At 33.0% G+C, this 24,810-nt stretch overlaps 4 protein-coding genes across 4 annotated transcripts; 3 read left to right on the top strand and 1 right to left on the bottom strand.

The window, feature by feature from the left end:
• The first annotated feature begins 67 nt into the window (after positions 1 to 67).
• Positions 68 to 5,355, top strand: LOC135146802 (uncharacterized). Its single transcript, XM_064086648.1, has 3 exons — positions 68 to 665; positions 1,890 to 2,357; positions 4,829 to 5,355. The coding sequence occupies exons 1-3, from the start codon at positions 68 to 70 to the stop codon at positions 4,933 to 4,935; spliced, it is 1,173 nt and encodes a 390-aa protein (XP_063942718.1). The 3' UTR covers positions 4,936 to 5,355.
• Positions 4,995 to 6,383, top strand: LOC108207174 (uncharacterized). Its single transcript, XM_017377632.2, has 2 exons — positions 4,995 to 5,375; positions 5,673 to 6,383. The coding sequence occupies exons 1-2, from the start codon at positions 4,995 to 4,997 to the stop codon at positions 6,381 to 6,383; spliced, it is 1,092 nt and encodes a 363-aa protein (XP_017233121.2).
• Positions 6,384 to 9,793: 3,410 nt separating this feature from the next.
• Positions 9,794 to 11,372, top strand: LOC135150431 (protein ACCELERATED CELL DEATH 6-like). The gene is made up of 2 exons (XM_064086726.1): positions 9,794 to 10,414; positions 10,710 to 11,372. The coding sequence occupies exons 1-2, from the start codon at positions 9,959 to 9,961 to the stop codon at positions 11,370 to 11,372; spliced, it is 1,119 nt and encodes a 372-aa protein (XP_063942796.1). The 5' UTR covers positions 9,794 to 9,958.
• A 5,704-nt stretch (positions 11,373 to 17,076) lies between these two features.
• Positions 17,077 to 19,263, bottom strand: LOC108207173 (uncharacterized). Its single transcript, XM_064086725.1, has 9 exons — positions 19,200 to 19,263; positions 18,696 to 18,756; positions 18,448 to 18,594; positions 18,303 to 18,354; positions 18,047 to 18,221; positions 17,884 to 17,966; positions 17,563 to 17,775; positions 17,356 to 17,472; positions 17,077 to 17,232 (listed from the first exon to the last, which is right to left on the bottom strand). Exons 1-9 carry the CDS (start codon positions 19,261 to 19,263, stop codon positions 17,077 to 17,079), a joined length of 1,068 nt encoding a protein of 355 aa, XP_063942795.1.
• Positions 19,264 to 24,810: the final 5,547 nt, after the last annotated feature.

The raw sequence follows: 24,810 nt of genomic DNA, 5'->3' as shown, positions 1-24,810 counted from the left end.
AATCTCCTTCACCATTTGATTTGGCACATTTTTATTTTTATAGCTATGAGCCCTGGTGGAACAAATTATGCAAGAAGATGCTCTGTATTCAGCTGCCATTGCCGGAGATACTGATGCCATAGCTGCATTGGAGATGCATGCTGATAAACTGAACATATTCGAAAAAACAATCCTTCACACACAGTCCCAAGATAGAAATACAGAACACGTGCGAATTATATTGAGGGAGTTTGCAGACAAAAACCTTCTCGTCAAGCTTAACGAAGATAAAAAGACTGCACTTCACTTCGCTTCGTCTCAAGGACACACAGAACTGGCTGAGATCCTCATTAATGCTGCTAGACATTTGCTGCCTACTGATCATGATGATGCAGTTACTTCATTTCAAGCTTTTCTTAGGCAAGCTGATAATAAGATGCAGACTGCCTTACATGAAGCAGTTAAGAAGGGTAATGTGGCCCTTTTTAAGCTATTAGTAGAGGCCGATCCAAGTGATACACATACACGGAACAATGGAGGTGAAACGCCAATCTACATTGCTGCGGAAAGTGGGTACTGTGATATAGTGAAGATGATCTGTACAACTCGCACTGCTCCACTTGATTTGGATGGTCCTGGTGGTAGTACCACTGTTTTACATATTCTTATCAACAATGCCGACCCAGGTATATTTTCTGTTTTTAAACCTCTTCCGCATATTTTTTTTATTTAGTCGAACAAAAAATAAGTATAAAATCAATTATTTTTTATTATTATAGAACTCAAATAATTTTCTATGTCAGAAAATAAAATTTATGTTATAGTACTTTGAATATTTAATATGTCCAATATCAAAAACAAGATTTTTATTCCAACAGCAAATCGAGTGATCCAAAAATTCAAATTTGAGACAGATTAACCAAAATTCTCCTTGATCCGAATTTGGGTCATTGAACGGTGCTGATCCAAATTATTGTTGGCTCATCCAAATTTGGATCACCTACTTTATTATAAAATAATAATTTTGATATATATTTCTATATCTTTTGCTGATCAGATTAAAGATTGTTTGTGATTATTCATATTTAGTAATAATTATATGTAAATACTACTCCTTCTGTCCCTTCATTTCTTTACATTTTTTTTTGCATTACTCGACACGCATTTTAAGGCGCGTAAAAACATAGTTTCATAATTTTTTTTGAATTTTTTTTATGTATAAAAATTTAGATAGTAAATATTTATTTAGAACAAAAATTCAAAATAATTTACCAAACTATATTTTATGAAATCATTAGAATGCCCGTCGGGCCTCCGTCCTCCAATATAAACAATTGAGGGGACGAAGGGAGCAATTAAATAAAATTAATTTTTAGAAAAAACTTATAATAATAGGAAAACAAATTTCATGAAAATTTCATTGAGAGTACATATAGTCAAAATTACAATGTAGAAAATAATAAATAAAGAAACTCGTATTGAACTTAGAAATGCATTAATTGAGAATTTGTGGGAGGAATATACTAGCTCGTATAATGAATAATGTATTTTGTTTATTAATTCAAAAATTAATCGTTACTCTTTTTTATCAAATCAACAAGCACATTATTTTGTTTAATAATATTAGCAATCAAGTAAATAATTTAGATATTTTACATATATTAAAAATATTTTTCATTTAATTAATTTATTAAATATAATATCAATAATTAATAATGATTAAATATTAAATTCAGGATTATATAGTTTAGCATTGAATTTATGTAATATAATATACAAAAATAATTTGGATCAAAATTTGAAGCTGGAGTTGGTCAAAAATTTCGATCATTTAATGATCCAAATTTGAATTTTGAGTCACGAGCTAAATGCCGGAGATGGCCTAATACTTTCTTCTTATTACCCTGCAGAAAAAGAAGAAGACGGAGAAATGATTAGACAAATCACCGAAGCTGTTATAAATAATCACCGGGATGAGGAGTTTAAGAACTTGATCCAGTTCTTCGATAGAACTGACGAGAAAAGATCCATCATTTTAGAATTGGCTGTAGAGAAAAATTATTTGGACACGGTTCAATTGATATTAGCAGAGCTGGATGCACAGCTTGATGAGGAGACAAATAACAGTCGTAAATTTATATTCGCAGAATGGGAGCCCACCAAACGAATGTGTTCTAATTTGATGAGTATCAAGCCTTTAATTTACAAAGTCATGGATAAAGAATACACTGACATGTTCAACTTACTCACTCTTACATATCAAAGATATGATAGAAAGGCTGAACAAATTTGCGTTACAAGATCATTGTATGCACCTGCTACCGCCGATATATTCAAAATGCCCCGATTGATTCATGCTATTAGCAGCCGCCAACAAGGTATATTCCATTTACTTCGATACAAATATAATATTTCTAAATATTTTGTCTTTTCTGATCAAATTGACTGAACTTTCGGTCATTTATTATATAGAATAATTGACATTTTGCACCCCTTGAGTTTAGACGCTTTTTCAATTTGTCTCAAACAATTTTTTTTGGCAATATGCACCCTAAATTTTGAAAAGCGCTTCGTGCACCCCTTTGACCATATTCCGTCAAATTGACTGTTAAATTACATTTCAGTAACATCAAAAAATACAACCGCACTATCAGCGAACCCCTTTTCTTGTCCCCTTAGATTACTATTTACTGTTGCCTCTGTTAATTTTAACAGTCAATTTGACAGAATATGGTCAAAGGGATGCAAATCGAAGCGCTTTTTAAACTTATTGTTTGAGACCAAATCGAAAAAACGCCTAAACTTGAGGGTTGCAAAGTGTCAATTACTCTTTATTATTTATCTTCCATAAATTAGAAATTACACATATTAAAGTAGATAAAATATACTTTATAGTGGTACAAATATTAGGAATTAATTGCACTCTTAACTTTAAACAATTTTAAATTTATATAAAAAGATTTATGTATACTTATACCTACATTCATGGTGAGTAAAATTTTAGAAATGCTACCAAAAATAAAAATGGGATATTCTTTATGATGCACTCGTGGAATTGGCTTTTCCCGATGATATCATTACATTTTTTATTTCTATCTCTGGTAATCCTGTACTTACGATTTTTCATATATAATACCCTCAAGTACGGTTACGTAAAATGTAATAGAATTGATTTAAGATTATAAAATAAATTGTATATTTGAAATTCTTATTAAAAAATACTTAAAATAGACCTTTGAATTATATAAATTGGAGTCAAATTGAGTGAGATATATTTAAACTTCAGAACCGAACTTTGATCCTTTATATCTCACGTAGTTTGACTCCGAGTTGTATGATTTAAATAAATTTATATGTTCAATATATTTTACGATCTGAAATCAATTCTATTCAATTTTACATAACATAGAGGTATATGAAAAAATCATAAGTACAAGATTATGAGAGATAGATTTAAAACATATGGTACTATAAAAGCCTACCATAGATAACATCCTAATAAAAATTCAGTTCTGTTACATATTCAATGAAGATATGCAAGAGGAGTTCAGTGGAGCAGGTACATATTTAAAAAAATTTCTAGTGATTCCTGTTAGTAATCTTCAATAATTAAAATTATAACAATAGTATAATATCATATATTAATAACTATAACCTAAATATATATATATATATATATATATATATATATATATATATATATATATATACACATACATATATAGACATATATGTTACAAATCATAATTTCAAAAATAAAAATATTTTTTAATATTTTTGAGGGACTAATATATATATATATATATGTGTGTGTGTGTGTGTATATAATCCTAAAAGACGAATATAATCTAGACACCTAGTAATAGATTCTAGTATCATATTTGTATGAGATATACAATTAATATTAACTCAATATTAACACTTTAAAAAAAATAAACTCAATAACATGATTGCAATATCAAATTTTGAGAAATATCAAAATGTGATATCATGTCCCAGTTTTGACAATAATATATAATAGTTGTACGTATTAACAAAAGATTAAAGATAAGTTAAGTACCTTGATATAATATTTCTCAAAACTTTTAAATCATCTTTAAGCAATTTGTCCCTTTTCTCGTTTTCTTTATGATTTATTATTTTAAGGCTTAATCAACTCTCTTCAATCCTTTGTCTTCATTCTTTATAGATTAACTTAAAATTATGAAGATATATTTTAAAATTTTATTACGGTGTACATGCATTTTTTAGTGTGAGTAATTTAGGAATTTGGGATCATGCACAAAAAACCTGAATTCTAAGGGTTTTATACTTCCTCCATGTCTTAAAGACACACCACACAAATATACGTATCTCTGTCGATTTCTATGGACTAAAGAAAACCATTGGATATTGGAGTACAACATTGGATAAAATATATAATTTAGTCATTTCAATTTTAATTTTTTTACTACAATATTTGTAAATATTTGGAACTTGCACATTATATTCTACAATATTAACATAGTAATCAAAATATAGAAACAATTGTTTTTTATAAATCCTAGTACACTATGTTTTATAATATAACTCATAAGAAGAACAATAATCTGAATGGTGGTTAAAATTGAAAGATATTAATGATTAATTGATAATTATGTTTAAGACTACTTAAATGATAAATTATATATAGATTTGATAATCGAAGATATTATTTATGATTAAACTAAAATATTATGACTCGTACTCCGGTACTCCAATATTTTTGTGTGATTCATTAAACTTGACCCATACACACACACACACCGTGACATCACTCACCCCTCCTATGTTTGATTCCTAATTGATATATAACATTTTTTTTATTCAGAATCCGTCATCAGCATGTTAAAGGAGTATTACGCCGACACCATTGTAACATTTGCTGACAATCTAGGATGGACTGCCATCATGCAGCATATCATGAATTTGATATGATAATTCATCCTATAATAGAAGTACAAAAAAAATTCAAATATCCATTTGTGTACCAAGATATGTTATCAACACTTTTTCATATAGCTGCAGAAAAAGGATATGCTTCCACAATAATATGTCTTATGCAATCATGGCCAACTCGGTCATCAGCATATACTGTTGTTGACAAAAATGAACAAAATATATTGCATTTAGCTGCATTGCAAAGTAAAACAGAGATGGTACAAGGCATTTTAAAATATTGTTCACAAGAGTTCAAGAAAGAATTTGTGAATAAGCAGGATAACAATGGTGATACACCACTCCACATTCTTATCAAACGTGGTTGCTTCATTCCCGAACTCTTGAGATATGAAGGGCTTGATATAACGGTAGAAAACAAGAAAAGATGGACTCCTCTTGATATGTTGTATTTTGATGAGCAAGTTATTGAGGATCAGGTACTCTTAAACTTACATTTTTATATTAATGTATGAAAACTTGTTTTCTTATTCTTAGCTTCACCCAAAAACACTTAAATCATTATGTTTTAGATTTGTATGTGTATATTAATGTGCACCAGAGTCAGTATTTAGAAACTTTAATTTTGCTTACCACATGAGTCCACTTATGTAAATTTGTATAGTTTGGACCCTCTTCCACCATATTGTTGCTTTTCACCATTTACTTCATGTTTATAGATATTGTTATCTTCAAATTAAGGTGATTGTTACATTATTTTCTTTCTTTATGTGTAGGTACAAATAAAAATTGTACTTGATGGTCTCCATCCATCAAAGGATAATTTTTCAAATTCTGTGCTCCCAAGTAAACGGATGAGAAAAGATAAGATTCTTAATGAACAAGCAAAACTGAAGATGCATGAGAAGTACACAGCAATGAAAGAAGATACCGATGCCATTGCTAATTGTTTTGCTGATGCCATTGTCGGAGATGCTATTTCGGTAGCAGCATTGAAAATGAAAGCAGATAAAGTGAATGAATTGGGAGAGACAATCCTTCACGTTGAATCAAAGAAGGGAGAGATAGAAAACGTGCGATTCATTGTGAGTGAGTTTGCAAACAAAAGCCTTTTGGGCAAGCGGGATAGGTCAAAACAAACTGCACTTCACCTTGCAGCACAACGTGGACATGTTCAAGTGGTTAAAGCTCTCATTGATGCAGCTAGTAGTCTTCAAGTGGTCAGTCTTTTTCAGGATTTCATCAGGCAAGCTAATGTTCCAAACCTGAACACCGCATTACACCTTGCGGTCGTTGATGGAAACGTGGCAATAGTTAAGCTCTTAGTAGAGGCCGATCCAAATGATAGCCATGTTCGAAACAGTGAAGGTAAAAGTCCAATCTACATAGCTGCGGAAAAGGGTCGCAGAGATATAATAAAGGTGATCTGTACGGCTTGCACAGCTCTGTCTTTAGATGGTCCGGAATATAGGACTAGGGCTGTTTAACGAACCGAGCTGTTCGCGAACAAGCTCGAGCTCGGCTCGTTAAGAGCTCGTTCGGCTCGGCTCGTTAAGTTAACGAGCTCGAGCTCGAACACAAAAAATTGTTCGTTAAGTAAACGAGCTCGAGCCGAGCTTTTAGTATGTTCGGCTCGAGCTCGACTCGAGCTCGCTCGGCTCGAGCTCGGCTCGTTAAAGCTCGAAAAAATGTAATATTTTTGGGTTTTTTTTTATAATTTATATATGTTATTGAACTCAGAATTCAACATATAATTTATATATATATATTTTAGTGATGTAACCAAAATTTCGGAAAATAATAATTTTATATAGTTTGCTATTTTAGTGATCCAACCGTATGGATGTTAACATATATACATTTTAGTGATATAAACAAAGTTTCAAAAAAATTAAAATTATTTGGTTAGCTATTTTAAGAGTCAACTAGCGGTTTGTCTTTATTTTTTTTCTGGCTCGGCTCGGCTCGACTCGACTCGGCTCGGCTTGTATTTGTTCGCGAACAAGCTCGTGTTCGGCTCGTTAGTTAACGAGCCGAGCTTGAACACAATTTTTTGTTCGATAAAAAAGCTCGGCTCGGCTCGACTCGTCAGAAAAAAAATTAAAGCTCGGCTCGGTTCGGTCAAAACTCGGCTCGGCTCGGTTCGTGAACAGCCCTATATAGGACGACTGCTTTGCACGCTCTTATTCAGAATATGGACCGAGGTATGTAGTATCATGTATGATTTGAATTTGTACGCTCTTGTTGGATGAATTGATAAACTTTTAGTGTAGAAAATAGAAGTCTTTTAGGTGTTATTCGGTATATTTTATGGGTTCAGTCTCATATTTTTAAATTTTTTGGAAGGAGGAGAGATCGATGTGATTGAGATGATGGTTAACACAGCCAAACGTTGGAGTAATGCACAGAACGCATCAGTTGCAGATTTCGAAGAATTATTTAGTAGAAAAGACATGTCAGAAAGAACTGTCTTACAACTGGCAGTGGAGAGAAATGATGTGAACGTTGTTGCACTGATACTACAAGAAGATCCAGCCTATCAACCTGGTGGTGAAATGAAAAGAAATGATCTGATGTGTTTAATCTGCAAGGCCATTGATAGCGAGTATAGTGATGATATTGTCACATCACTCTCTGAAACATACAAAGCTGGAATAATCGATCATGATCCTAACGAAGTGCTTGCTTTAATCCTTGCGATTCATAAGCTTTAGAGTAAACTACAGATTGTGTACATGGAGTTTCCGATATATCCCATGTGTGTATCTGCATTTTCGATTATAGCAAAGTGTGTACACCAACTTTGACAAACTTTGCATAGTGTGTACAAATGTTAATTGCTGATTAACACCGTTAGTTTGTTTTTCAAAAGGCTGGTGAGTAAAGTGTAGTTTTACCACCTAACTGACTACAAGCAACGATATAACACAAACCATGATCAAGCCCGGCCATTTCTTCCTCAAATTGAAAAACCCATGAGTAAATTGTATTTTTTTTTCAAAATAATTAATTTTAAGTTATAAATTATTCATAAATTATTTTTATTTTTATTATTATACTTTTAATAATCTATAAATTCTTAATAAATTAAAATTACTGAAACAAATATTTTAAACTTCCAAATAAGTCACGTTATTAAATGTTCAATATTAAACTAAAAACAGTAAGACTTAATTCAGTAAAATAATAGGAAAAAAGACAAAACTTCTATAACAAATATCATAACACTTTGTATAAAAGAGCGATAAATTGTTAACTAAATAGCCCTTGTAAAAATTGGACGGAGTAAGACGAAGTTTTGAAGTCGAATTATTTAAAATAACATAAATATCTTTAAATATCCGACAACCTGAAAATCGTGTAAATAATTATTTTTGTAAATTATACGATATCATATTTTATAGTATAACTAGTAATTATAACAATGATGTTAATTAATAATTAGTAAAATTGAAGAATGTTAATTATTAATTAATAATCATGTTCAAAATTACTTATAAACGATAAATTATATATAAATTTTGGTAATCAATGATATTATTTATGATTAAATTAAAATATCAAGAATAATACTCTAAAATTATAGTTTAAATGTGAGTATTATTCCCATTGACTAATTATATCATGAATAATCAGATTCAATAATACAAAATGGGACGCGGATATTTCACGTTTTGAATTCAATATTTTTATTTTGATTTTACTAAACAATTTAACATATAGTATTTATGATATTTCACAGAAAAAAAGAGAAAAGATTTAACATCTAGTCTTAAAATTTAATTTTTTTAAAATCTAGTATAATATAAATTGATAATATAAACAAAGATATTAGTAAATCTCGCATTATATATCCAAATAAATTTATGTTAGAATATTAAGAACCACATTATTATTATTCATAATTATTGAAAATTTCTAATACTTCTAAATTTATTCTATTATAAGTCTATGAATATACATTTAACAAAATAGTCTTATTAAATTATGTAAATAAAGATTTTAATTTTAAAATTTAATTATATTAAATTATAAGATTGTTTTCAATATTCGAAATACTATACAACCATGAAAGCAATTCACAGCCCACCCTTCGCCTCCGTTAATTACAGACGGCACTGTCACTTTTGTGACGGTAGTACACGTATCGTACGCTATCTCAAACTTCATATACACACTTTGCTATATACAAAACTGCAGGTACACACATTGAATATATGACAAACTTCAGGTACACAATCTGTAATTTACTCTAAGCTTTATAAAGGTATGTAATATATATCTGTATATGCAATTTTTCTAATACAAATTGAAATACAAAATAAAATACAAAATATAAGCCAAGAGAAACCACCTTAAATGAAGTCATCCACCTTCTAGTCATCCCCTACCTAGTTCCATCCTCGCCTCCACTCAATCCATCCCTGGCTCAGTAGAGCCTCCTCAAGACTCCGAACAGGTCTTGTACAGGTTTCAAACATCCCTAAAAGCCAAAACTACTCCCGACCACGGTCCCACTACACTCCATTCTGACCTTACTAAGCCCCACTTAGTCGAGGCCAACCTCGGGGTTCATCCCCACTCCCAAAACCGATTGCATTCTATTTAATTGCGTTGATTATATTTTTGTATTTTAGTGGTTTGTACCTGAACATGACTCTTCTATATATACTATATTATTCGATTGTTTGATTACATGCATGTAAAAAGTTAATTTGCAAAAAAGTGCAGAATCTTATATATGCTACTTCAAGTAAAGTTTTTGTTGCTATATCAAGTACTTCAGTATAATTGCGACCTCATGTGGTGTGAGTCGAATTTAAGATTATTATGTTTATTTTATTTCTTGACTTATGTATGTTGTAGTTCACGTATTCACATATTTGTTTTTTCTTCAGACTCTGTAGTACATCTCCTGGGAAAGGCCAAAAAACTTGTAACTTTTACTGAAGATAATGGGTGGACACCTCTTCACTATGCAGTATATTATGAATTTGATTCAATACTTGATGCCATAATAAAAGCACAAAAAGATGTGGAACACTCATTTGTGTACCAAAAGATGGAGACAACGCCATTTTATGTAGCTGTTAAACATGGATATACTTCTATGCTGATACGACTTATGGAATTATGGCCGGCTTCATCTTCTTCTGCGGACTCTCCATACACAATTGTTACTCAAGATGGTCAAAATATATTACATTTGGCAGCTGCGGCTGATGCTGCTGAAAATAGGAAAGCGGTCGCTGATTCTGCTGATAAAAGAAAAGCTGCTGCTGATAACAGAAAAGAGATGGTACAAGCTATTCTTAAATATTGTCCGAAACCATACAAGGACAATATGTTGAAACAACCAGATATCAACGGTGATACTCCTCTCCATCTAATTATCTCCCATGGTTGTTTTATCCCCAAACTAGTAAAACATAAAGGACTTGATACAACGACAAAAAACAAGAAAGATTTTACTCCTATGGACATGCTGTATGTTGAAGATACCATTGTTGAAGATCAGGTACTATAAAAACCTTACTTAACTTTTGCACCTATTAATGACAACTAGATTTTTGTCCTTTTTTAACAAAAGAAGAACAAAAGTCTTGCTTTCTATTAGTATGTAGTAAATGGTTACCTCTGTTTACCTTCATTGGTTTTAACTTTGCTCTTTGGCTAGCTGCATCAGAGGTGCCGAGGCAGGAAAGATTACTGCAACGATTTAGTTGATACCTCTAAAGTCTAATCACAATCTTATTATAAAGGATCATATCTCCAAATTAAGATAATTAGCAATTATTGGCATTTATCTACAGGTGCATATTAAAATTGCCCTCGACGATGTCCAGAATGATCGATCAATTTGGAAGCTTTGGGGTAAAAGAGCAGAGAAGGAAACAAGTATTTGGAAATGTAATAAAACCTCCTCAAGTAAACGAAAGAATAAAGATGTGAAATTTGAGATAGAGAAAAGAGACATAGAGCAGAAAATGCATAAACAGAGGAGAGAAGATCTAGAAAGATATAAAACAAGGACCAACACCCAGATATTAGTTATTGCCCTTATAACGACAGTAACTTTTACGGTAGGATTCACGATGCCGGGTGGTCTCCATCAAAGTGGAGAGGTTGGAGAAGGTTTGGTGGTTTTGTCTAAAAAGAGAGCTTTTAACATCTTCATGATGTCGGATGCATTAGCTCTGCTAATGTCAACATCTTCATTGTTTTTATACTTCCTTGAATCAATGAATGATGATCCACACGAAGTTTCACTACTCAATGCCTCATCCACGGTGCTCAACATTCTTTCTATTATGGGGATGATGTTGACATTCATTGCAGGAACATATGTGGTCTTATCCGACTCACGGGCTCTAGCCATTGCTGTGTGCACTACTGGTTCCCTCTTCTTTTTACTTATTCTTCTGTGCAGTGGCGGAACCAGGATTAATTTCGACCCCGGACTAAACTATTATTAAAATTTCAGCAAAAAAATTAAAAGTAAATATGCATATTTTAATTGGTTAAGTGGTGACATCTTTACTGCTTTTTTTGGAGGAAGGAATGGATGACAATTCTACGATTTTGCATATTTTGATAGCGTTGTAAGATAACTTCATCGTCTATGTCTTTAAATATGACCTTCTCGATGTAAACCACCATGTTAAGTGGGCTATTTTTTTTATATATATAATCATTTTTAAATTTGTCCCCGGGCTAAAAAACTAAAAATAAATAAACTGTACTTATTATTTTTTTCTCAGTCGGGGCTGGCGCCGGGGCTAGCCCCCCTTGGTTCCGCCCCTGCTTCTGTGGATTGTCAAGATAGCATATGATCATCACATAAAAAAGAACAAGGATTGAGTATGCATGTTGTTATTTCAATTTTTTTAAATCAATTTTGAATTTTCATGTGTGTTATATACGATTCCCAAATCAAGTGATAGGTACTGGTGTACTGTACACCTGTACTTGATACAGTACATGTTTGTTTGACGAAATTATAATTCTTCGACAATCAATATATTTATATAAAGGAGAAGCGAGGGGCGTGTAGGTGGCGCCTCTCACATCGCTCCGTTCTATTTTTCTAATTTTCTGGAATTTTTGGATGAAAAATATCAAAAATTAGAACTACCTTTTTTAGTTTCAGGTATATTAGAAGCAAGTTTCAGAATCTGATTTTGTTTCAAATTCTTTATGGAATAGAGTAACTTGAAAGTTTTAATCTGATTTTGTTTCAAATTATTTAATTATGGGGAAGACAAATTATTTATGGAATATAGTAGCGTGAAAGTTTTAATCTGATTTTGTTTTAGATTATTTAATTATGGGAAATAGTAGATACTTATATAAAGGAGAAGCGAGGGGCGTGTAGGTGGCGCCTCTCACATCGCTCCGTTCTATTTTTCTAATTTTCTGGAATTTTTGGATGAAAAATATCAAAAATTAGAAATACCTTTTTTAGTTTCAGGTATATTAGAAGCAAGTTTCAGAATCTGATTTTGTTTCAAATTATTTATGGAATAGAGTAACTTGAAAGTTTTAATCTGATTTTGTTTCAAATTATTTAATTATGGGGAAGACAAATTATTTATGGAATATAGTAGCGTGAAAGTTTTAATCTGATTTTGTTTTAGATTATTTAATTATGGGAAATAGTAGCACCCAAGTCTCTCTGCACTTATAAATACCCCTATAGATTGTAGGGTTTTGGATCATCTAAACACAACCTCCTCTCTCTCTCAATACCACAACCCTACCTCTCTCTAGTGATAGTTCTCTTGCTCGATTTCTAACTCGGAAGTGCCGTTCTTATGCAACGATAAATGAAGGCTGTTTATATGATATTAAAAAAATAAAGGTTGTTGCAAGCAAATGTGGTTATAGACCGCAATATTGGAGTCAACAAATCCAAATACAGGAAAAGAATATAGTCTTGACATGATATTGATGGTTGATATAAATAAATTAACTATTAGTGATGTATGTTTGTTGGTTATTCTTTTATAATATTTGTTTTGTTCATCAGACATGTTTGTTGTTGTTAATTTTTATATGATTTACTTTGTATACAGGAAAAAATTATTCATGCATTATCTGTTTGTTCAGTTCAAGCAACTTTTCAGTAAAGGTTGTTTATACAGTATTAAAAAAATAAAGGTTGTCACAAGCAAGGATTGTTATAGACCGCTATCTCACAGATTTAAGTTAGATGTTTTTGTGCACAATCAATCCAAAAAAATTGGGGAAAGATGACAATGTAAGAACATGATTACTTTTCAAAAAAAACAAATAAAATTAAGATTCGTCATACTTTAAATTGTTAATTATGTGTATAAATTTATTTTCATTTTTTCACCATGAATTATAGTCCAATTTTACAATTTTATATATTAGTATTGGTAATAGACCGCTATCTCACAGATTTAAGTTAGATGTTTTTGTGAACAATCAATCCAAAAAAATTGGGGGAAGGTGACAATGTAAGAACATGATTACTTTTCAAAAAAAAAAAACAAATAAAATTAAGATTCGTCATACTTTAAATTGTTAATTACGTGTATAATTTATTTCCATTTTTTCACCTTGAACTATATTTCAATTTCGCAATTTTATATATTAGTATTGGTATTACATCAAGATTTTTATAATATAAATTTATTTTATCCTGCAAATATTAATTTTGAAACATTAATATACTTTTTATAGATAGCCACAAAATTATTTTATTCTACAAATATTAATATTAAATCATTAATATAATTTTTATAGGCCGGCGCAACGCGCGGCTTCTCAACTAGTTGAACTAAATTTGAGAATACTCGGCTAGTCTTTTCCTTATATAATAACTGGGCCTGCCCGTGTATGATGTAGGAGCAGCTAGGGTGAGACCAAGTCCAATAGGTTACTTATCTCATTATGAATCTTAGTGAGTCTTAGTGATTTAGGTAATTTACTTTTAGTGTCAACTCCAAAAACAATCCTTATATTTGGTTCCCTATTATTATTTTAATAATAAAAATAAGCAATGTCTGGGAAATTTTGGGATGTGCTAGTGATTTAGGTAACCACTAAGATAGGCCGGAGTGCATTTTTTTTTGACACATTACTGAATGTGAGTTGAAGACTTCATTGAGCTAATTACCTATTGGACTTGCTCTTAGTCATTAAAAGCTTTTGTTTATGCCTAAGTTGTATAATTTGTAAAACAATCAAATGAATAATCTGGGTGGAGTTGTTGTCGATGAATTTTTTGATGACTCTTTGACGTTTGAAATCCATATGCAAGTCATGAAAATCCGTCGTCTCAAACCCTAACTTTGAAAACATGCATTCCGGGTATTTACATCATGTAATTTGCCTTGCTCTGAGAAACCAAGGACACCACAGAGTTCTTTAGGGTTTTGTGTGCCAGCACTGACTACAAGGTTGTTAGCATTGTAACAGACAGGGTAGTAATTTTGTTGCTTGTTGGAATTAATTGGCGTCGTAATATATCTAGGTTTAACCATTCTGTTGCCATTTGTACAGCAAAATGCACGTATCCAGGCATTGACACCTAGACACGATGCTTACAGTAAAGTATGCTAGAACATCTGCTCGACTTGTAAAACGGCCTTTAATAATATTGTCCTATACGATGATGTGATCATGTATTCTCATTTATCAAGGTGCACTCTCAGAACTAGTATTTTAGTTTATTATTTTTTGCTCAACCTGAGATGAAAACTAATAACATAAAAAATTTAGCCTTTCACAGAATTTGAACAATATGAATAATAATAAACCATATTTCATCTTAGGGTTTTGGTCCATGACAATCGATTGTCATAGAGGTCTTATCTAACACACAGCTCCATTACCATCAGATCTGTATTTCAAATGTTGGGATTGAAACTTGTTTTTTTAAGTATCCGCTATAATTTTCGGCGGATAGGGAAAGTTCCTATCTGCGAAAAATTGTAGCGGATACTTTAAAAAACGAAGTTTTAATCTGGACCCTTGAAATAGAGATCAGACGGCCCTGGAAGTGTCTGTTAAATAACATGTCTCTGACAACCAGTTGTCAGGGACGAGGACCCTTCATCTTATATAGTATCCCCTAATTTAGATAATGGAAGTTCTAATGCTTCTTGTAGCAGGGTGCTCTATATGGATGTTCTAATGCTTCTTTTAACTGAGTGCTATAAAAGGACTAGTCAGGCATTTATTATACATTTGTATTCCCTCCGTCCCGGTCAATAGTATACATTCGGGGACTGCGGCGCGGCACGGACTTTAATGCTTTAATAAAACATAGTTCCGTAAATTATTTTTAAGATCTTTTTTCTGTATAAAAATATAAATGTTATATTTAAATGTTATATTTTTATAAAAAAAGGAAAATTTTAATGTGACAAAAAAAAGGAAAATTTTAAAAATAAGTTATAAAACTATGTTATATATATATAAGAGCCTTAAAATACGTGTCGAGCAGTGAAAAAAAAACATCCAACAGAGTGTCAATCATCTCGATACCCCCTGCATAGGGCTGTTCACGAACAGAGCCGAGCCGAGTTTTGACCGAACCGAACTTTAAATTTTTTCTTATCGAACCGAGCCGAGCTTTCTTATAGAACAAAAAAGTGTGTTCGTGCTCGAGCTCGTTAACTAACGAGCCGAACAGGAGCTTGTTCACGGACAAATACGAGCCGAGCCGAGCCAGTGAAAATAAAGGTCAAACCGCTACTTTACTCTTAAAATAGCAAGCCAAATAAAATTTTTATTGTGTTTTGATGGTACCATATTATAGTTAATATTCTCCTGATCGATTTGATATATTATATGTTGAATTCGTCGTTCAATAACATATATATATATAGGGTGACAATCTAGGGAGGGCACCTTATATGGAGTTATATAGTACACTCGATCTGAACCGTTGATATTAAAAAAAAACTAACGGCTGTGATTAAGCATATTAAATACATGTTAAAACAGTTGGATCTAAATTTAATTTGGCAACTATACACACAGAGGAGCTATACACACACTGGACCTATACACACGGAAACTTCACACTGAGAGCTTCACACACACAGCAACTACACAGCTTGAGAGATTCGAACGACGAAGCTCAGAAACAAGCTCGAAACAACGAATCGAGCTTCTTTATCTATCAAACCGAAGGTTCAGAAGCGAATCGAAGCAATTCGAAGCTAATCGAAGCTTATCGATTCAATTTTGTTTTGATAAATTAGGGTTTCAAAATAATCGAAGCTAATCGAAGCTGTTTTGGTTTGTTTCAGGTGATTTAGAGCAGTATTGATAGCTTAGAAGATGCTCCGCCGAATAGGTCAGTAAAATTCCGGCGAACTCTTCATAATTTTATATTCTACAATAGAATGTTGTGAATTAGAATAATATACAATATACAATAGAATGTTTATTATTGTTCTACAGTAGGTGATTTAGCAATGTTCGAAATACATATGTTCCACAATAGATGTAATTCTGATTATTCTATATTAGAATAATATCATTTTCATAAAACAGAGCATGTTTATTAAGTTTATAGAGTATTTTTCATTATTTTGCATCTGTAGTAGAACATATTACAATTTCATGATGTTTGTGCTACATTAGAATAAAATCATTGTTTATAGTACATAGAGTTTTATCTTCCACAGTAGAATATATTACAAGTTTGTCAAATTTGTTGTATATTAGAATAAAATCATTGTTTATAGTACATAGAGTTTTATCTTCCACAGTAGAATATATTACAAGGTTGTCAAATTTGTTGTATATTAGAATAAATTCATTGTTTATAGTATAGATTATATTGCTTCTTTAATAGAATATGTTACTAGTTTATGAAGTTTATTCTACATTATCATATAGTTTATGAAATTTGTCAAATATGTTGTATATTAGAATATATTCGTTGTTTATAGTATAGATTATTTTGCTTCTTTGGTAGAATACTAGTTTATGACAAGGCTTATATATAACTTGTATTCATCAGAATAACTAGTCATAGAATGTTTTTTAGGAAATAGTCACCTTGAGTTATAATTTGGTGTTTGCTTAAGGTAACATCGGTTGATCCCAATGATCATGGATTCACTTTGGAGATTGGTATACTCAAATATGTGGTATTTTAGGATTCATGGAAGCATCCATATTCTTGTTCAAATATTAGTATATGTCAATGCCATTTGTGTCACTTAGAAACATATCCAATAGTGGAAACAGTGATCTCCCTGTCTGAAATATTCTTGACGAATCAATTATGCAAGAATTTGACAGAAGATTTCTTGGGACTCCATAATCTTTATGGAAGTTCACATGAACCTGAATCAAATTACATCTTATTTTAATTCAAAATAAAATTAACAAATATGCAAATTACAATGATTATAAGGGGTATGGATACATTCTATCAAACAAAAGACTTTCAGACGTGATAATAGTTACCTGTGTAGCAAATTGGAGAGTGTTTGAACAACCAATATCCATTTCACATATAAGAATCTTTTGAACATCAACATCCACTTTGCAGATCAAAGATGCCATAAACATATCTTCCTCACTCTATTTTAGGAATATTTCATTTCATTTAGTTGAGTAACAAATATAAGCATAGGAGAAATAACAACTCAGAGTCTTAGTCTAGTATTTTACCATTAACCTGCACTTAAAACGTCCAGTAGGTACAAGTATAGAAGTCTTTCGTGCTTTTGAAGACAATGGTAAGCGAAAGCATCGATTTCTGGAATACACTGCTCTATCAATAAAAACTTCTTTATTCACATGAGATGAGTTCCTATCTTTTAATATGAACAATTTTTCAAATCTTCCATCTCTTCCCCTTTCATTTTGTATCCTTGAGCAAATCTGAAATTTAAAAAAATATGAAAGCTTCATCAGTTTTGTGATTAAACAATACAAATCCCAAGAACCTAAACCTTGATGAATACAATGTAATTTAAATCTGAATTACACCTCACCAACAAATGCACCAGCATGTCGGTTGTTCTTAAAAGCAGTGTTAGGGAAACAAATGATTATATGGCGAGAAAATTTTTCTGTCAATAATAGTATAATTACAGAATCAGAATCCAAATTATAATTTGTTAAAAAAAGATTGTTTATGTCAAAATAATACCTTCTGTTGACGAATCAAGTTCAACAACACACTCTTTATCTCCTTCAATAGAATACTTCTCATTCATGAAATCAAAAACAAGTGATAACAGTATATCAACCATTTCCTCACCATTGTTGTTTGAGTTTTCGATCTTATTGAATTCCAAATCAAAATAAAGGTGGCATGGTAATCCCTAATCACAAAATGAAAGTTTAAAACAGATTAGATAAATAAAAATACACTAATACTACATAATGTAATGGAACATAATTACCTCCTGAATAACTTCATAATGATGACGATATTTGGGATTCATGTTCTTGTACCTATGATTACATGACAAATTTATAAGTTATAGCAACCATAAAAATCAAAATTACATAGATATATTAAAGCAAATAAACAAAGATTATAAGAACCTTCGCCAAAACTCCTTATAGCTTGAAACAACAAACCTCCTCTGACCATTAACATGGTCTTGATAGCTAAATATAAAAACATTGCTATGTTCTTTTTGATAACTAATAGCTTGCTCTTGTCTAGGAAATGTTACCCATAGTTCATTCCTGACAAATATCATATGCAACAATAAAACTTAATAATAGTTCATTGATAATTGTAAAAACAAAACTAACTAAAAGCACATAATAACATTAATCCAATGTACCTTACTGCATTTTGTTCACTAATATCATCACGAATCTCGTGTAATAATCGCAGCACTCTATCTGGCAATGATTAGGACCATGAAATGGACTATATTCATTAGAAGTTTAACACATTCAACTATACATAACAATTTTATTCCACACTAGAATGAATATTAAAAACATTGCAGATAACAACACCAACACCTAATCTGATTCTATAGTAGAAGCGTTAATTAAATAGTAAACTATAAAATAAAAAAATCAGTTCTACATTAGAATCAAATCCAAATTAATTATAAGATACAAGAACATACAAATCTCATATGGAATACTATTCTACGATAGAACATAAACAACTTATCAAGATTATAATCAATCCAGTATACAAGTTCAACAATACAATCCGAAATCACATTCAAAATAACTAATCAACATACATGACTGTAAAATTGTAACTTTACACAATCTCCAACAATATGCAGCTTGAAAAAATGAAAAATCAATTATAATAAACAATAAACCTGATGAACTTGGAACATCACCGACTGAAATCATGCTTTCAGATCCATTGTAAGAATAATCCATAGTTCGTTTGCAATAAACAGAGCAGAGAGAGAAATTCCGAGAGAGAAAGAAGTTGCGAGAGAGAAAGAAATTGCGTTGAGAGAGAAAGAGAGAGAGAAGAGAGAGAAGTGCGAGAGAGAGATTTGAGAGAGAGGAAGAACAGAGAGAGAAGTGCGAGAGAGAGCTTTGAGAGAGAGAGAGAGAGCGCGTTGAGCGAGAGACACAGACAGTAGAGAGAGAAAGCAGACAGTAGAGAGAGAAAGCAGTTGGGTCAAACGGTCGGCTGGATAAAATTTCAGTTTTTATACAATTATTAACAGCCGTTGGATAAGATACAAATGAAGGGTGGAGATTGAATTAAAGGTTTACTACGTAACTCTATATAAAATGTCCCTCTCTTGAATTTTTGCCTATATATATATATATTACGAAATTAGTATGAAAATATTTCATTTTTTCGAGTTTTAACGAGCCGAACTCGAGCCGAACGAGTTCGAGCCGATCTCGAGCCGAGCTCGAGCCGAACACACTAAAAACTCGGCTTGAGCTCGTTTTCTTAACGAACACATTTATGTGGTCGAGCTCAAGTTCTTAACGAATCGAGCCGAACCGAGCTTTTATCGAGCCGAGCTCGAGCTTGTTCGCGAACAGCTCTACCCCTACACTCTGTTTAGGCTTCACTGTCCTTGTTTAACCATCTCCTGCACAGAATGTGAAGTCCTTCACAACAATACTATCTTATCTTTTCAGTTTGGCTAACATGTACTTCTAAATTTAAGTTTCACTGAAATATTGAAGCGTAACTACTGTGCCTCGCGTATCTTTCCAGTTTGAAACATTGGTTAATTTGTTGACTACAGTTTATCAATTGGTACTCTGTATTGAGGACGAACTAGCTCTTCCTTAGGCCAATCTGACGGGAATCTACCCACATATATTTGTTGGTTTAACTCACACAGGTCAACCATTTGGTTGTTAGAAATGATAGTGGCATTTTTCTATTTAATTTGCCTGTAGCTCATACAGGCTGGCCTGGCACCATGTTAGCATCGGGAATATCTGTAATGTATCAATTTGTACCCTGTATTTAGAATGATTTAGCAGCTATCTCTTGCCCGATCTGACTGGAATCTACCCAGATAAAATGATTTGGTAAAGGTCCTCCAAAAATACCGACTTAGCCACGTATGAAATAAACATCACACCGTTAAATGACACAGTACTCTCCAGAAAGTGGGCAAACTATATGAAATTGACTTTCCAGATCAGTGTCTAATCCATCCAAAATTAATTTTTGGGTACTTAATTTTAATTCAGAACAACAATTCACTTTTTGAGGTTACAGATTGACACAGTTGAGGACTCATATTACAGTCCCAAACTTTGGAGAAGAGGAATAGATTAGAGGTTCTAATAATATAGCATACAACTATACATAAACATTTTAAAGCCATGAAAGTGCAAGCTCTAAGCGTAGGTTGAAACTTATGCATCTGTTGGAGATGATAATTGCAGACTACTTAATTAGGCTTATCCGTGGAGTGTAAACTAAAGAATGGTGATAAGTCTTTTTCTCGTCGATGTGTCCGTTGTCCTTGCTTCGGGTGGTTTGAGATAGCCCGAGATCTGCAAAACAACGCCGCACGGGGGGTGTGTCCCGTGAGGCGCCTCCGGCGTGATAATCAGTGATCGGAACATAAGAGCATAAGTAGAGAATGAGAGAGATATGTGATTTTGTATGCTTTGAAGAGTGAATATTTGTGATAGTAGAGAGAGTGTTTATTTTTGTATGTTGTGAGAATGCTTCATATTAGTGAGCCCCCCCTTTTCTAATGTGCGTAAAGACTTATATTTATAGTGTAGTCATGTGGACATTACAGAACAAATGGCATGTGCCGTGGTGTAGTGCAAATTTGACCATACCTTGCCACCATACTTTTTGTCATTGAGTTGTTGTACCTGCATGCTACAGTTGAGTCATTTATCACTCATGCCAAGTACAGTTGATTTGTCCTTTTACACATGGGTGTGGCGTGTGGTGTTTATCCTTTTACACATGGGTGTGGCGTGTGGTGTGTGGTGTTTATCTTTACCTTTATTGCTCCCCTGCTTTATATCTAATTGTTTACCATATTTTGTCAAGTCTGTAAATTAAATGATAATAATGCATGGTATTATCATTGCCCCCCTACTCCTTCCATTTGCTTTAGCGGATGGGAGGAGTAAGTAAAAAAGAAAATCGAGCTGGGACAAGTGTGAAGAAAAATAAGTTGTTTGGGTGCTTTTCATGTGTTGGGTGCGAGCAACACGGAAAAAGAAAATTTTGTGAATATTTTGATGGTTGCCCCCCAGTGTTGGTTGCGGACAACACTCAGGAAAGAGAAGATTTTGCGAAAAAATTGTGCTTGGTTGCCCCCCAGTGTTGGTTGCGGACAACACTCGGGAAAGAGAAAATTTTTGTGAAAAATTGGTGCTTGGTTGCCCCCCAGTGTTGGTTGCGGACAACACTCGGGAAAGAGAAGATTTTGCGAAAAAATTGTGCTTGGTTGCCCCCCAGTGTTGGTTGCGGACAACACTCGGGAAAGAGAAAATTTTTGTGAAAAATTGGTGCTTGGTTGCCCCCCAGTGTTGGTTGCGGACAATACTCGGGAAAGAGAAGATTTTGCGAAAAAATTGTGCTTGGTTGCCCCCCAGTGTTGGTTGCGGACAACACTCGGGAAAGAGAAAATTTTTGTGAAAAATTGGTGCTTGGTTGCCCCCCAGTGTTGGTTGCGGACAACACTCGGGAAAGAGAAGATTTTGCGAAAAAATTGTGCTTGGTTGCCCCCCAGTGTTGGTTGCGGACAACACTCGGGAAAGAGAAAATTTTTGTGAAAAATTGGTGCTTGGTTGCCCCCCAGTGTTGGTTGCGGACAACACTCGGGAAAGAGAAGATTTTGCGAAAAAATTGTGCTTGGTTGCCCCCCAGTGTTGGTTGCGGACAACACTCGGGAAAGAGAAAATTTTTGTGAAAAATTGGTGCTTGGTTGCCCCCCAGTGTTGGTTGCGGACAACACTCGGGAAAGAGAAGATTTTGCGAAAAAATTGTGCTTGGTTGCCCCCCAGTGTTGGTTGCGGACAACACTCGGGAAAGAGAAAATTTTTGTGAAAAATTGGTGCTTGGTTGCCCCCCAGTGTTGGTTGCGGACAACACTCGGGAAAGAGAAAATTTTGTGAAAAAATTGTGCTTGGTTGAATTTTGTCTAAACATGTGAAAGATTATTGCACGGATGTACAAGACTAAAACATATGATATAACAAGAGCAAGTGACGTATGAAGCAGAAAATAAATTTAAGTGAAAGGATGACAATATTTTACTCCATGCAAGATAAAACGTAAAAACAAGAATTCATAATAACTGTTTGTATGCATTGGCCTATGTCAAAAGAGATAAAAGCTTGTATTGCACACGGACCACACATATATCTGTTGTATAATCAACGTATGCAGTCGTTCATAGCGGTGTCTGAGACTTGACAATTGACAAGAATGAGATAGCGGGTGAGATTTTTTTTTTTTTTGAGTGAGGAATGAGGTAGCGGATGAGATGATGGGCCGGGATGAGGTGACGGGCCCGGCTAGGGTATGTGGTAGCTGATAGAAATATAAAAAGGCTTCCTGGTATTGCCAGTCAATGTATACACGCATACACGCAACATGCTCAAATATATCAATGGGAATATGAAAATAAAGAATATAAATATATGATCATGGAGCGCCATACTATTGTAATATTTAGATGTAAGAGACAGCTGCTGTCAAAGAGATTGCGGGTGTTGCAGTGATTTTATGTAAATTCGTTCTCAAGGAAGGACTGAATACAATATCAAATCAAGTATATTATTTCTTTCTATTTGGAAGTTTGGAGAATAAATTTTTGGTTTTTACTATCAACTAAATTAAACTAATAAAGCAATTAAAAGTGTGAATTAACGATGATAAAAAGCAATCCAAGAATCAGGTTTCTTTGCTGGCTACAATGAATGTCAATCAATTGTGATATTCAAGTCTCTACTCTGCTAAAAACAATCCTTCTATTGATTATAATGTTCTCTCCCAAGATACAAAATAATACCTATAATTTAACCTTGAAGTCACTCCCATGATCAATCAAAACCAAATTACAAGCTATCACGAACCAAGGATTTTCTGTTTCACAACTCGCCTAATAATCTCCCGATTAATTAATTAAGTTATGTCTGTCATATCATGTACAAGAAATATAAATCCTCTCCCGATTCATTATAAATCCTACAGATACAATTACAGGTTCGCGACTCCTATAACTGTGTTAAGCGCTCAATGACAGATTAGCATACATAGAGAAACCACAATCTTAGATCAAACAAACATATTAAGCCAACAAATACTCCCCAATCCTCGGATTAGAGGATTAGTTACCCATAACAATTAAAGAAAACACGAATATATATATTACTGAAATCATGTCAAAAGAGTACAAGAGTGAAGAAAATACAACTTGACGAAATCTCTCGAACTTGGACTGAATCCCTTCAATCTTTGCTCAAGTTATCTCCCAAAGCTTTCTTTTTTCTCTATCTCTCAATACACACTATTCGATACCTCTCTCTAGATACCAACCCTAATAATAATAATAATAATGTTTTTAATGGTTTTCAAGGAAAAACAAATCCGATTTCCTAAAACAAGTTGGATTCTGAGACAAAATTCGTGGGCTGACTTTCAGGCCTGATTCTGGACTGCTACAGCTGGATTTTGATTGATAGCCCATTTTAAACTCGTAGAAAATTTCGATATCTTCGCGTGGGCTGTTGAATCGTCTAATTCTGACGCCCGGAACTCAAGTTATGGCCCAAACAAGATTTGCTGCGCAAGTAGCCCATAAAGTCCGAATTTCCATCAAATACAAGCCCAAATAAGCTAGTTTCATCCAACTTAGGAATATTTATTTTCCTGCCATTAAACACTTAAAATCAATTAGTAATAACCCGATTATTTACAAAATACTACAATTATGGGAATAAAATCATATAAAAGCATATATAAATATATGCTCTATCAAATATCCCCACACTTAGTGTTTTGCACGTCCTCGGGCAAATAAAATAAAATTTAGCTAACACCTAATAGATATATACCACTTCCGTAGGTGATCACGGTTGCATTTGGCATATGCAACAAGCCCTTTAAACCCCTAGGCAGCCCTAGTGGACGAGTAAGGTCTCGTGAGGGCCTATAGCGAATGTACCCACAAAATTCATTTTTTTTCTGCCAAGTCTTAAGAATGCAACTAATATTAATGCAAACTAAATGAATATGCATAGATCCCAATCATGAAATTATCAACCTTGTCAACATATAATCCTCAGAATATGCAACAATCAAGGATTTCATCTATCACACATATTAGTCGTGCAACTCTTTCACTGCAAGTACGGAGTGCATCGTGTGTGCTCAACATGCTCTCTAATGAAACAAAATAGAGACCAACAAACTTCAACAGAATCTTAGCCATGAGTCGTTAATAAGAATAATGCTTAAACACT

Source organism: Daucus carota, chromosome 2 (assembly GCF_001625215.2).
Source record: "Daucus carota subsp. sativus chromosome 2, DH1 v3.0, whole genome shotgun sequence".
NCBI lineage: Eukaryota > Viridiplantae > Streptophyta > Magnoliopsida > Apiales > Apiaceae > Daucus > Daucus carota.
Note: the sequence above shows the minus strand (reverse complement) of the source record. Positions and strands in the feature narration are given on the sequence as shown.

What these genes read in the sequence shown, in the direction of transcription:
- LOC108207174 (XM_017377632.2), top strand. Translation starts at nt 4,995, where the DNA reads ATGTTATCAACACTTTTTCATATAGCTGCAGAAAAAGGATATGCTTCC. An exon ending in AGCAAGTTATTGAGGATCAG is followed by an intron (nt 5,376 to 5,672) that starts GTACTCTTAAAC and finishes CTTTATGTGTAG; the next exon opens with GTACAAATAAAAATTGTACT.
- LOC135150431 (XM_064086726.1), top strand. Translation starts at nt 9,959, where the DNA reads ATGGAGACAACGCCATTTTATGTAGCTGTTAAACATGGATATACTTCT. An exon ending in ATACCATTGTTGAAGATCAG is followed by an intron (nt 10,415 to 10,709) that starts GTACTATAAAAA and finishes ATTTATCTACAG; the next exon opens with GTGCATATTAAAATTGCCCT.
- LOC135146802 (XM_064086648.1), top strand. Translation starts at nt 68, where the DNA reads ATGCAAGAAGATGCTCTGTATTCAGCTGCCATTGCCGGAGATACTGAT. An exon ending in TATCAACAATGCCGACCCAG is followed by an intron (nt 666 to 1,889) that starts GTATATTTTCTG and finishes ATTACCCTGCAG; the next exon opens with AAAAAGAAGAAGACGGAGAA. An exon ending in TATTAGCAGCCGCCAACAAG is followed by an intron (nt 2,358 to 4,828) that starts GTATATTCCATT and finishes TTTTTTATTCAG; the next exon opens with AATCCGTCATCAGCATGTTA.
- LOC108207173 (XM_064086725.1), bottom strand. Translation starts at nt 19,263, where the DNA reads ATGGATTATTCTTACAATGGATCTGAAAGCATGATTTCAGTCGGTGAT. An exon ending in TATAAGGAGTTTTGGCGAAG is followed by an intron (nt 18,355 to 18,447) that starts GTTCTTATAATC and finishes ATGTAATCATAG; the next exon opens with GTACAAGAACATGAATCCCA. An exon ending in GTTTTAAGTGCAGGTTAATG is followed by an intron (nt 17,473 to 17,562) that starts GTAAAATACTAG and finishes TTCCTAAAATAG; the next exon opens with AGTGAGGAAGATATGTTTAT.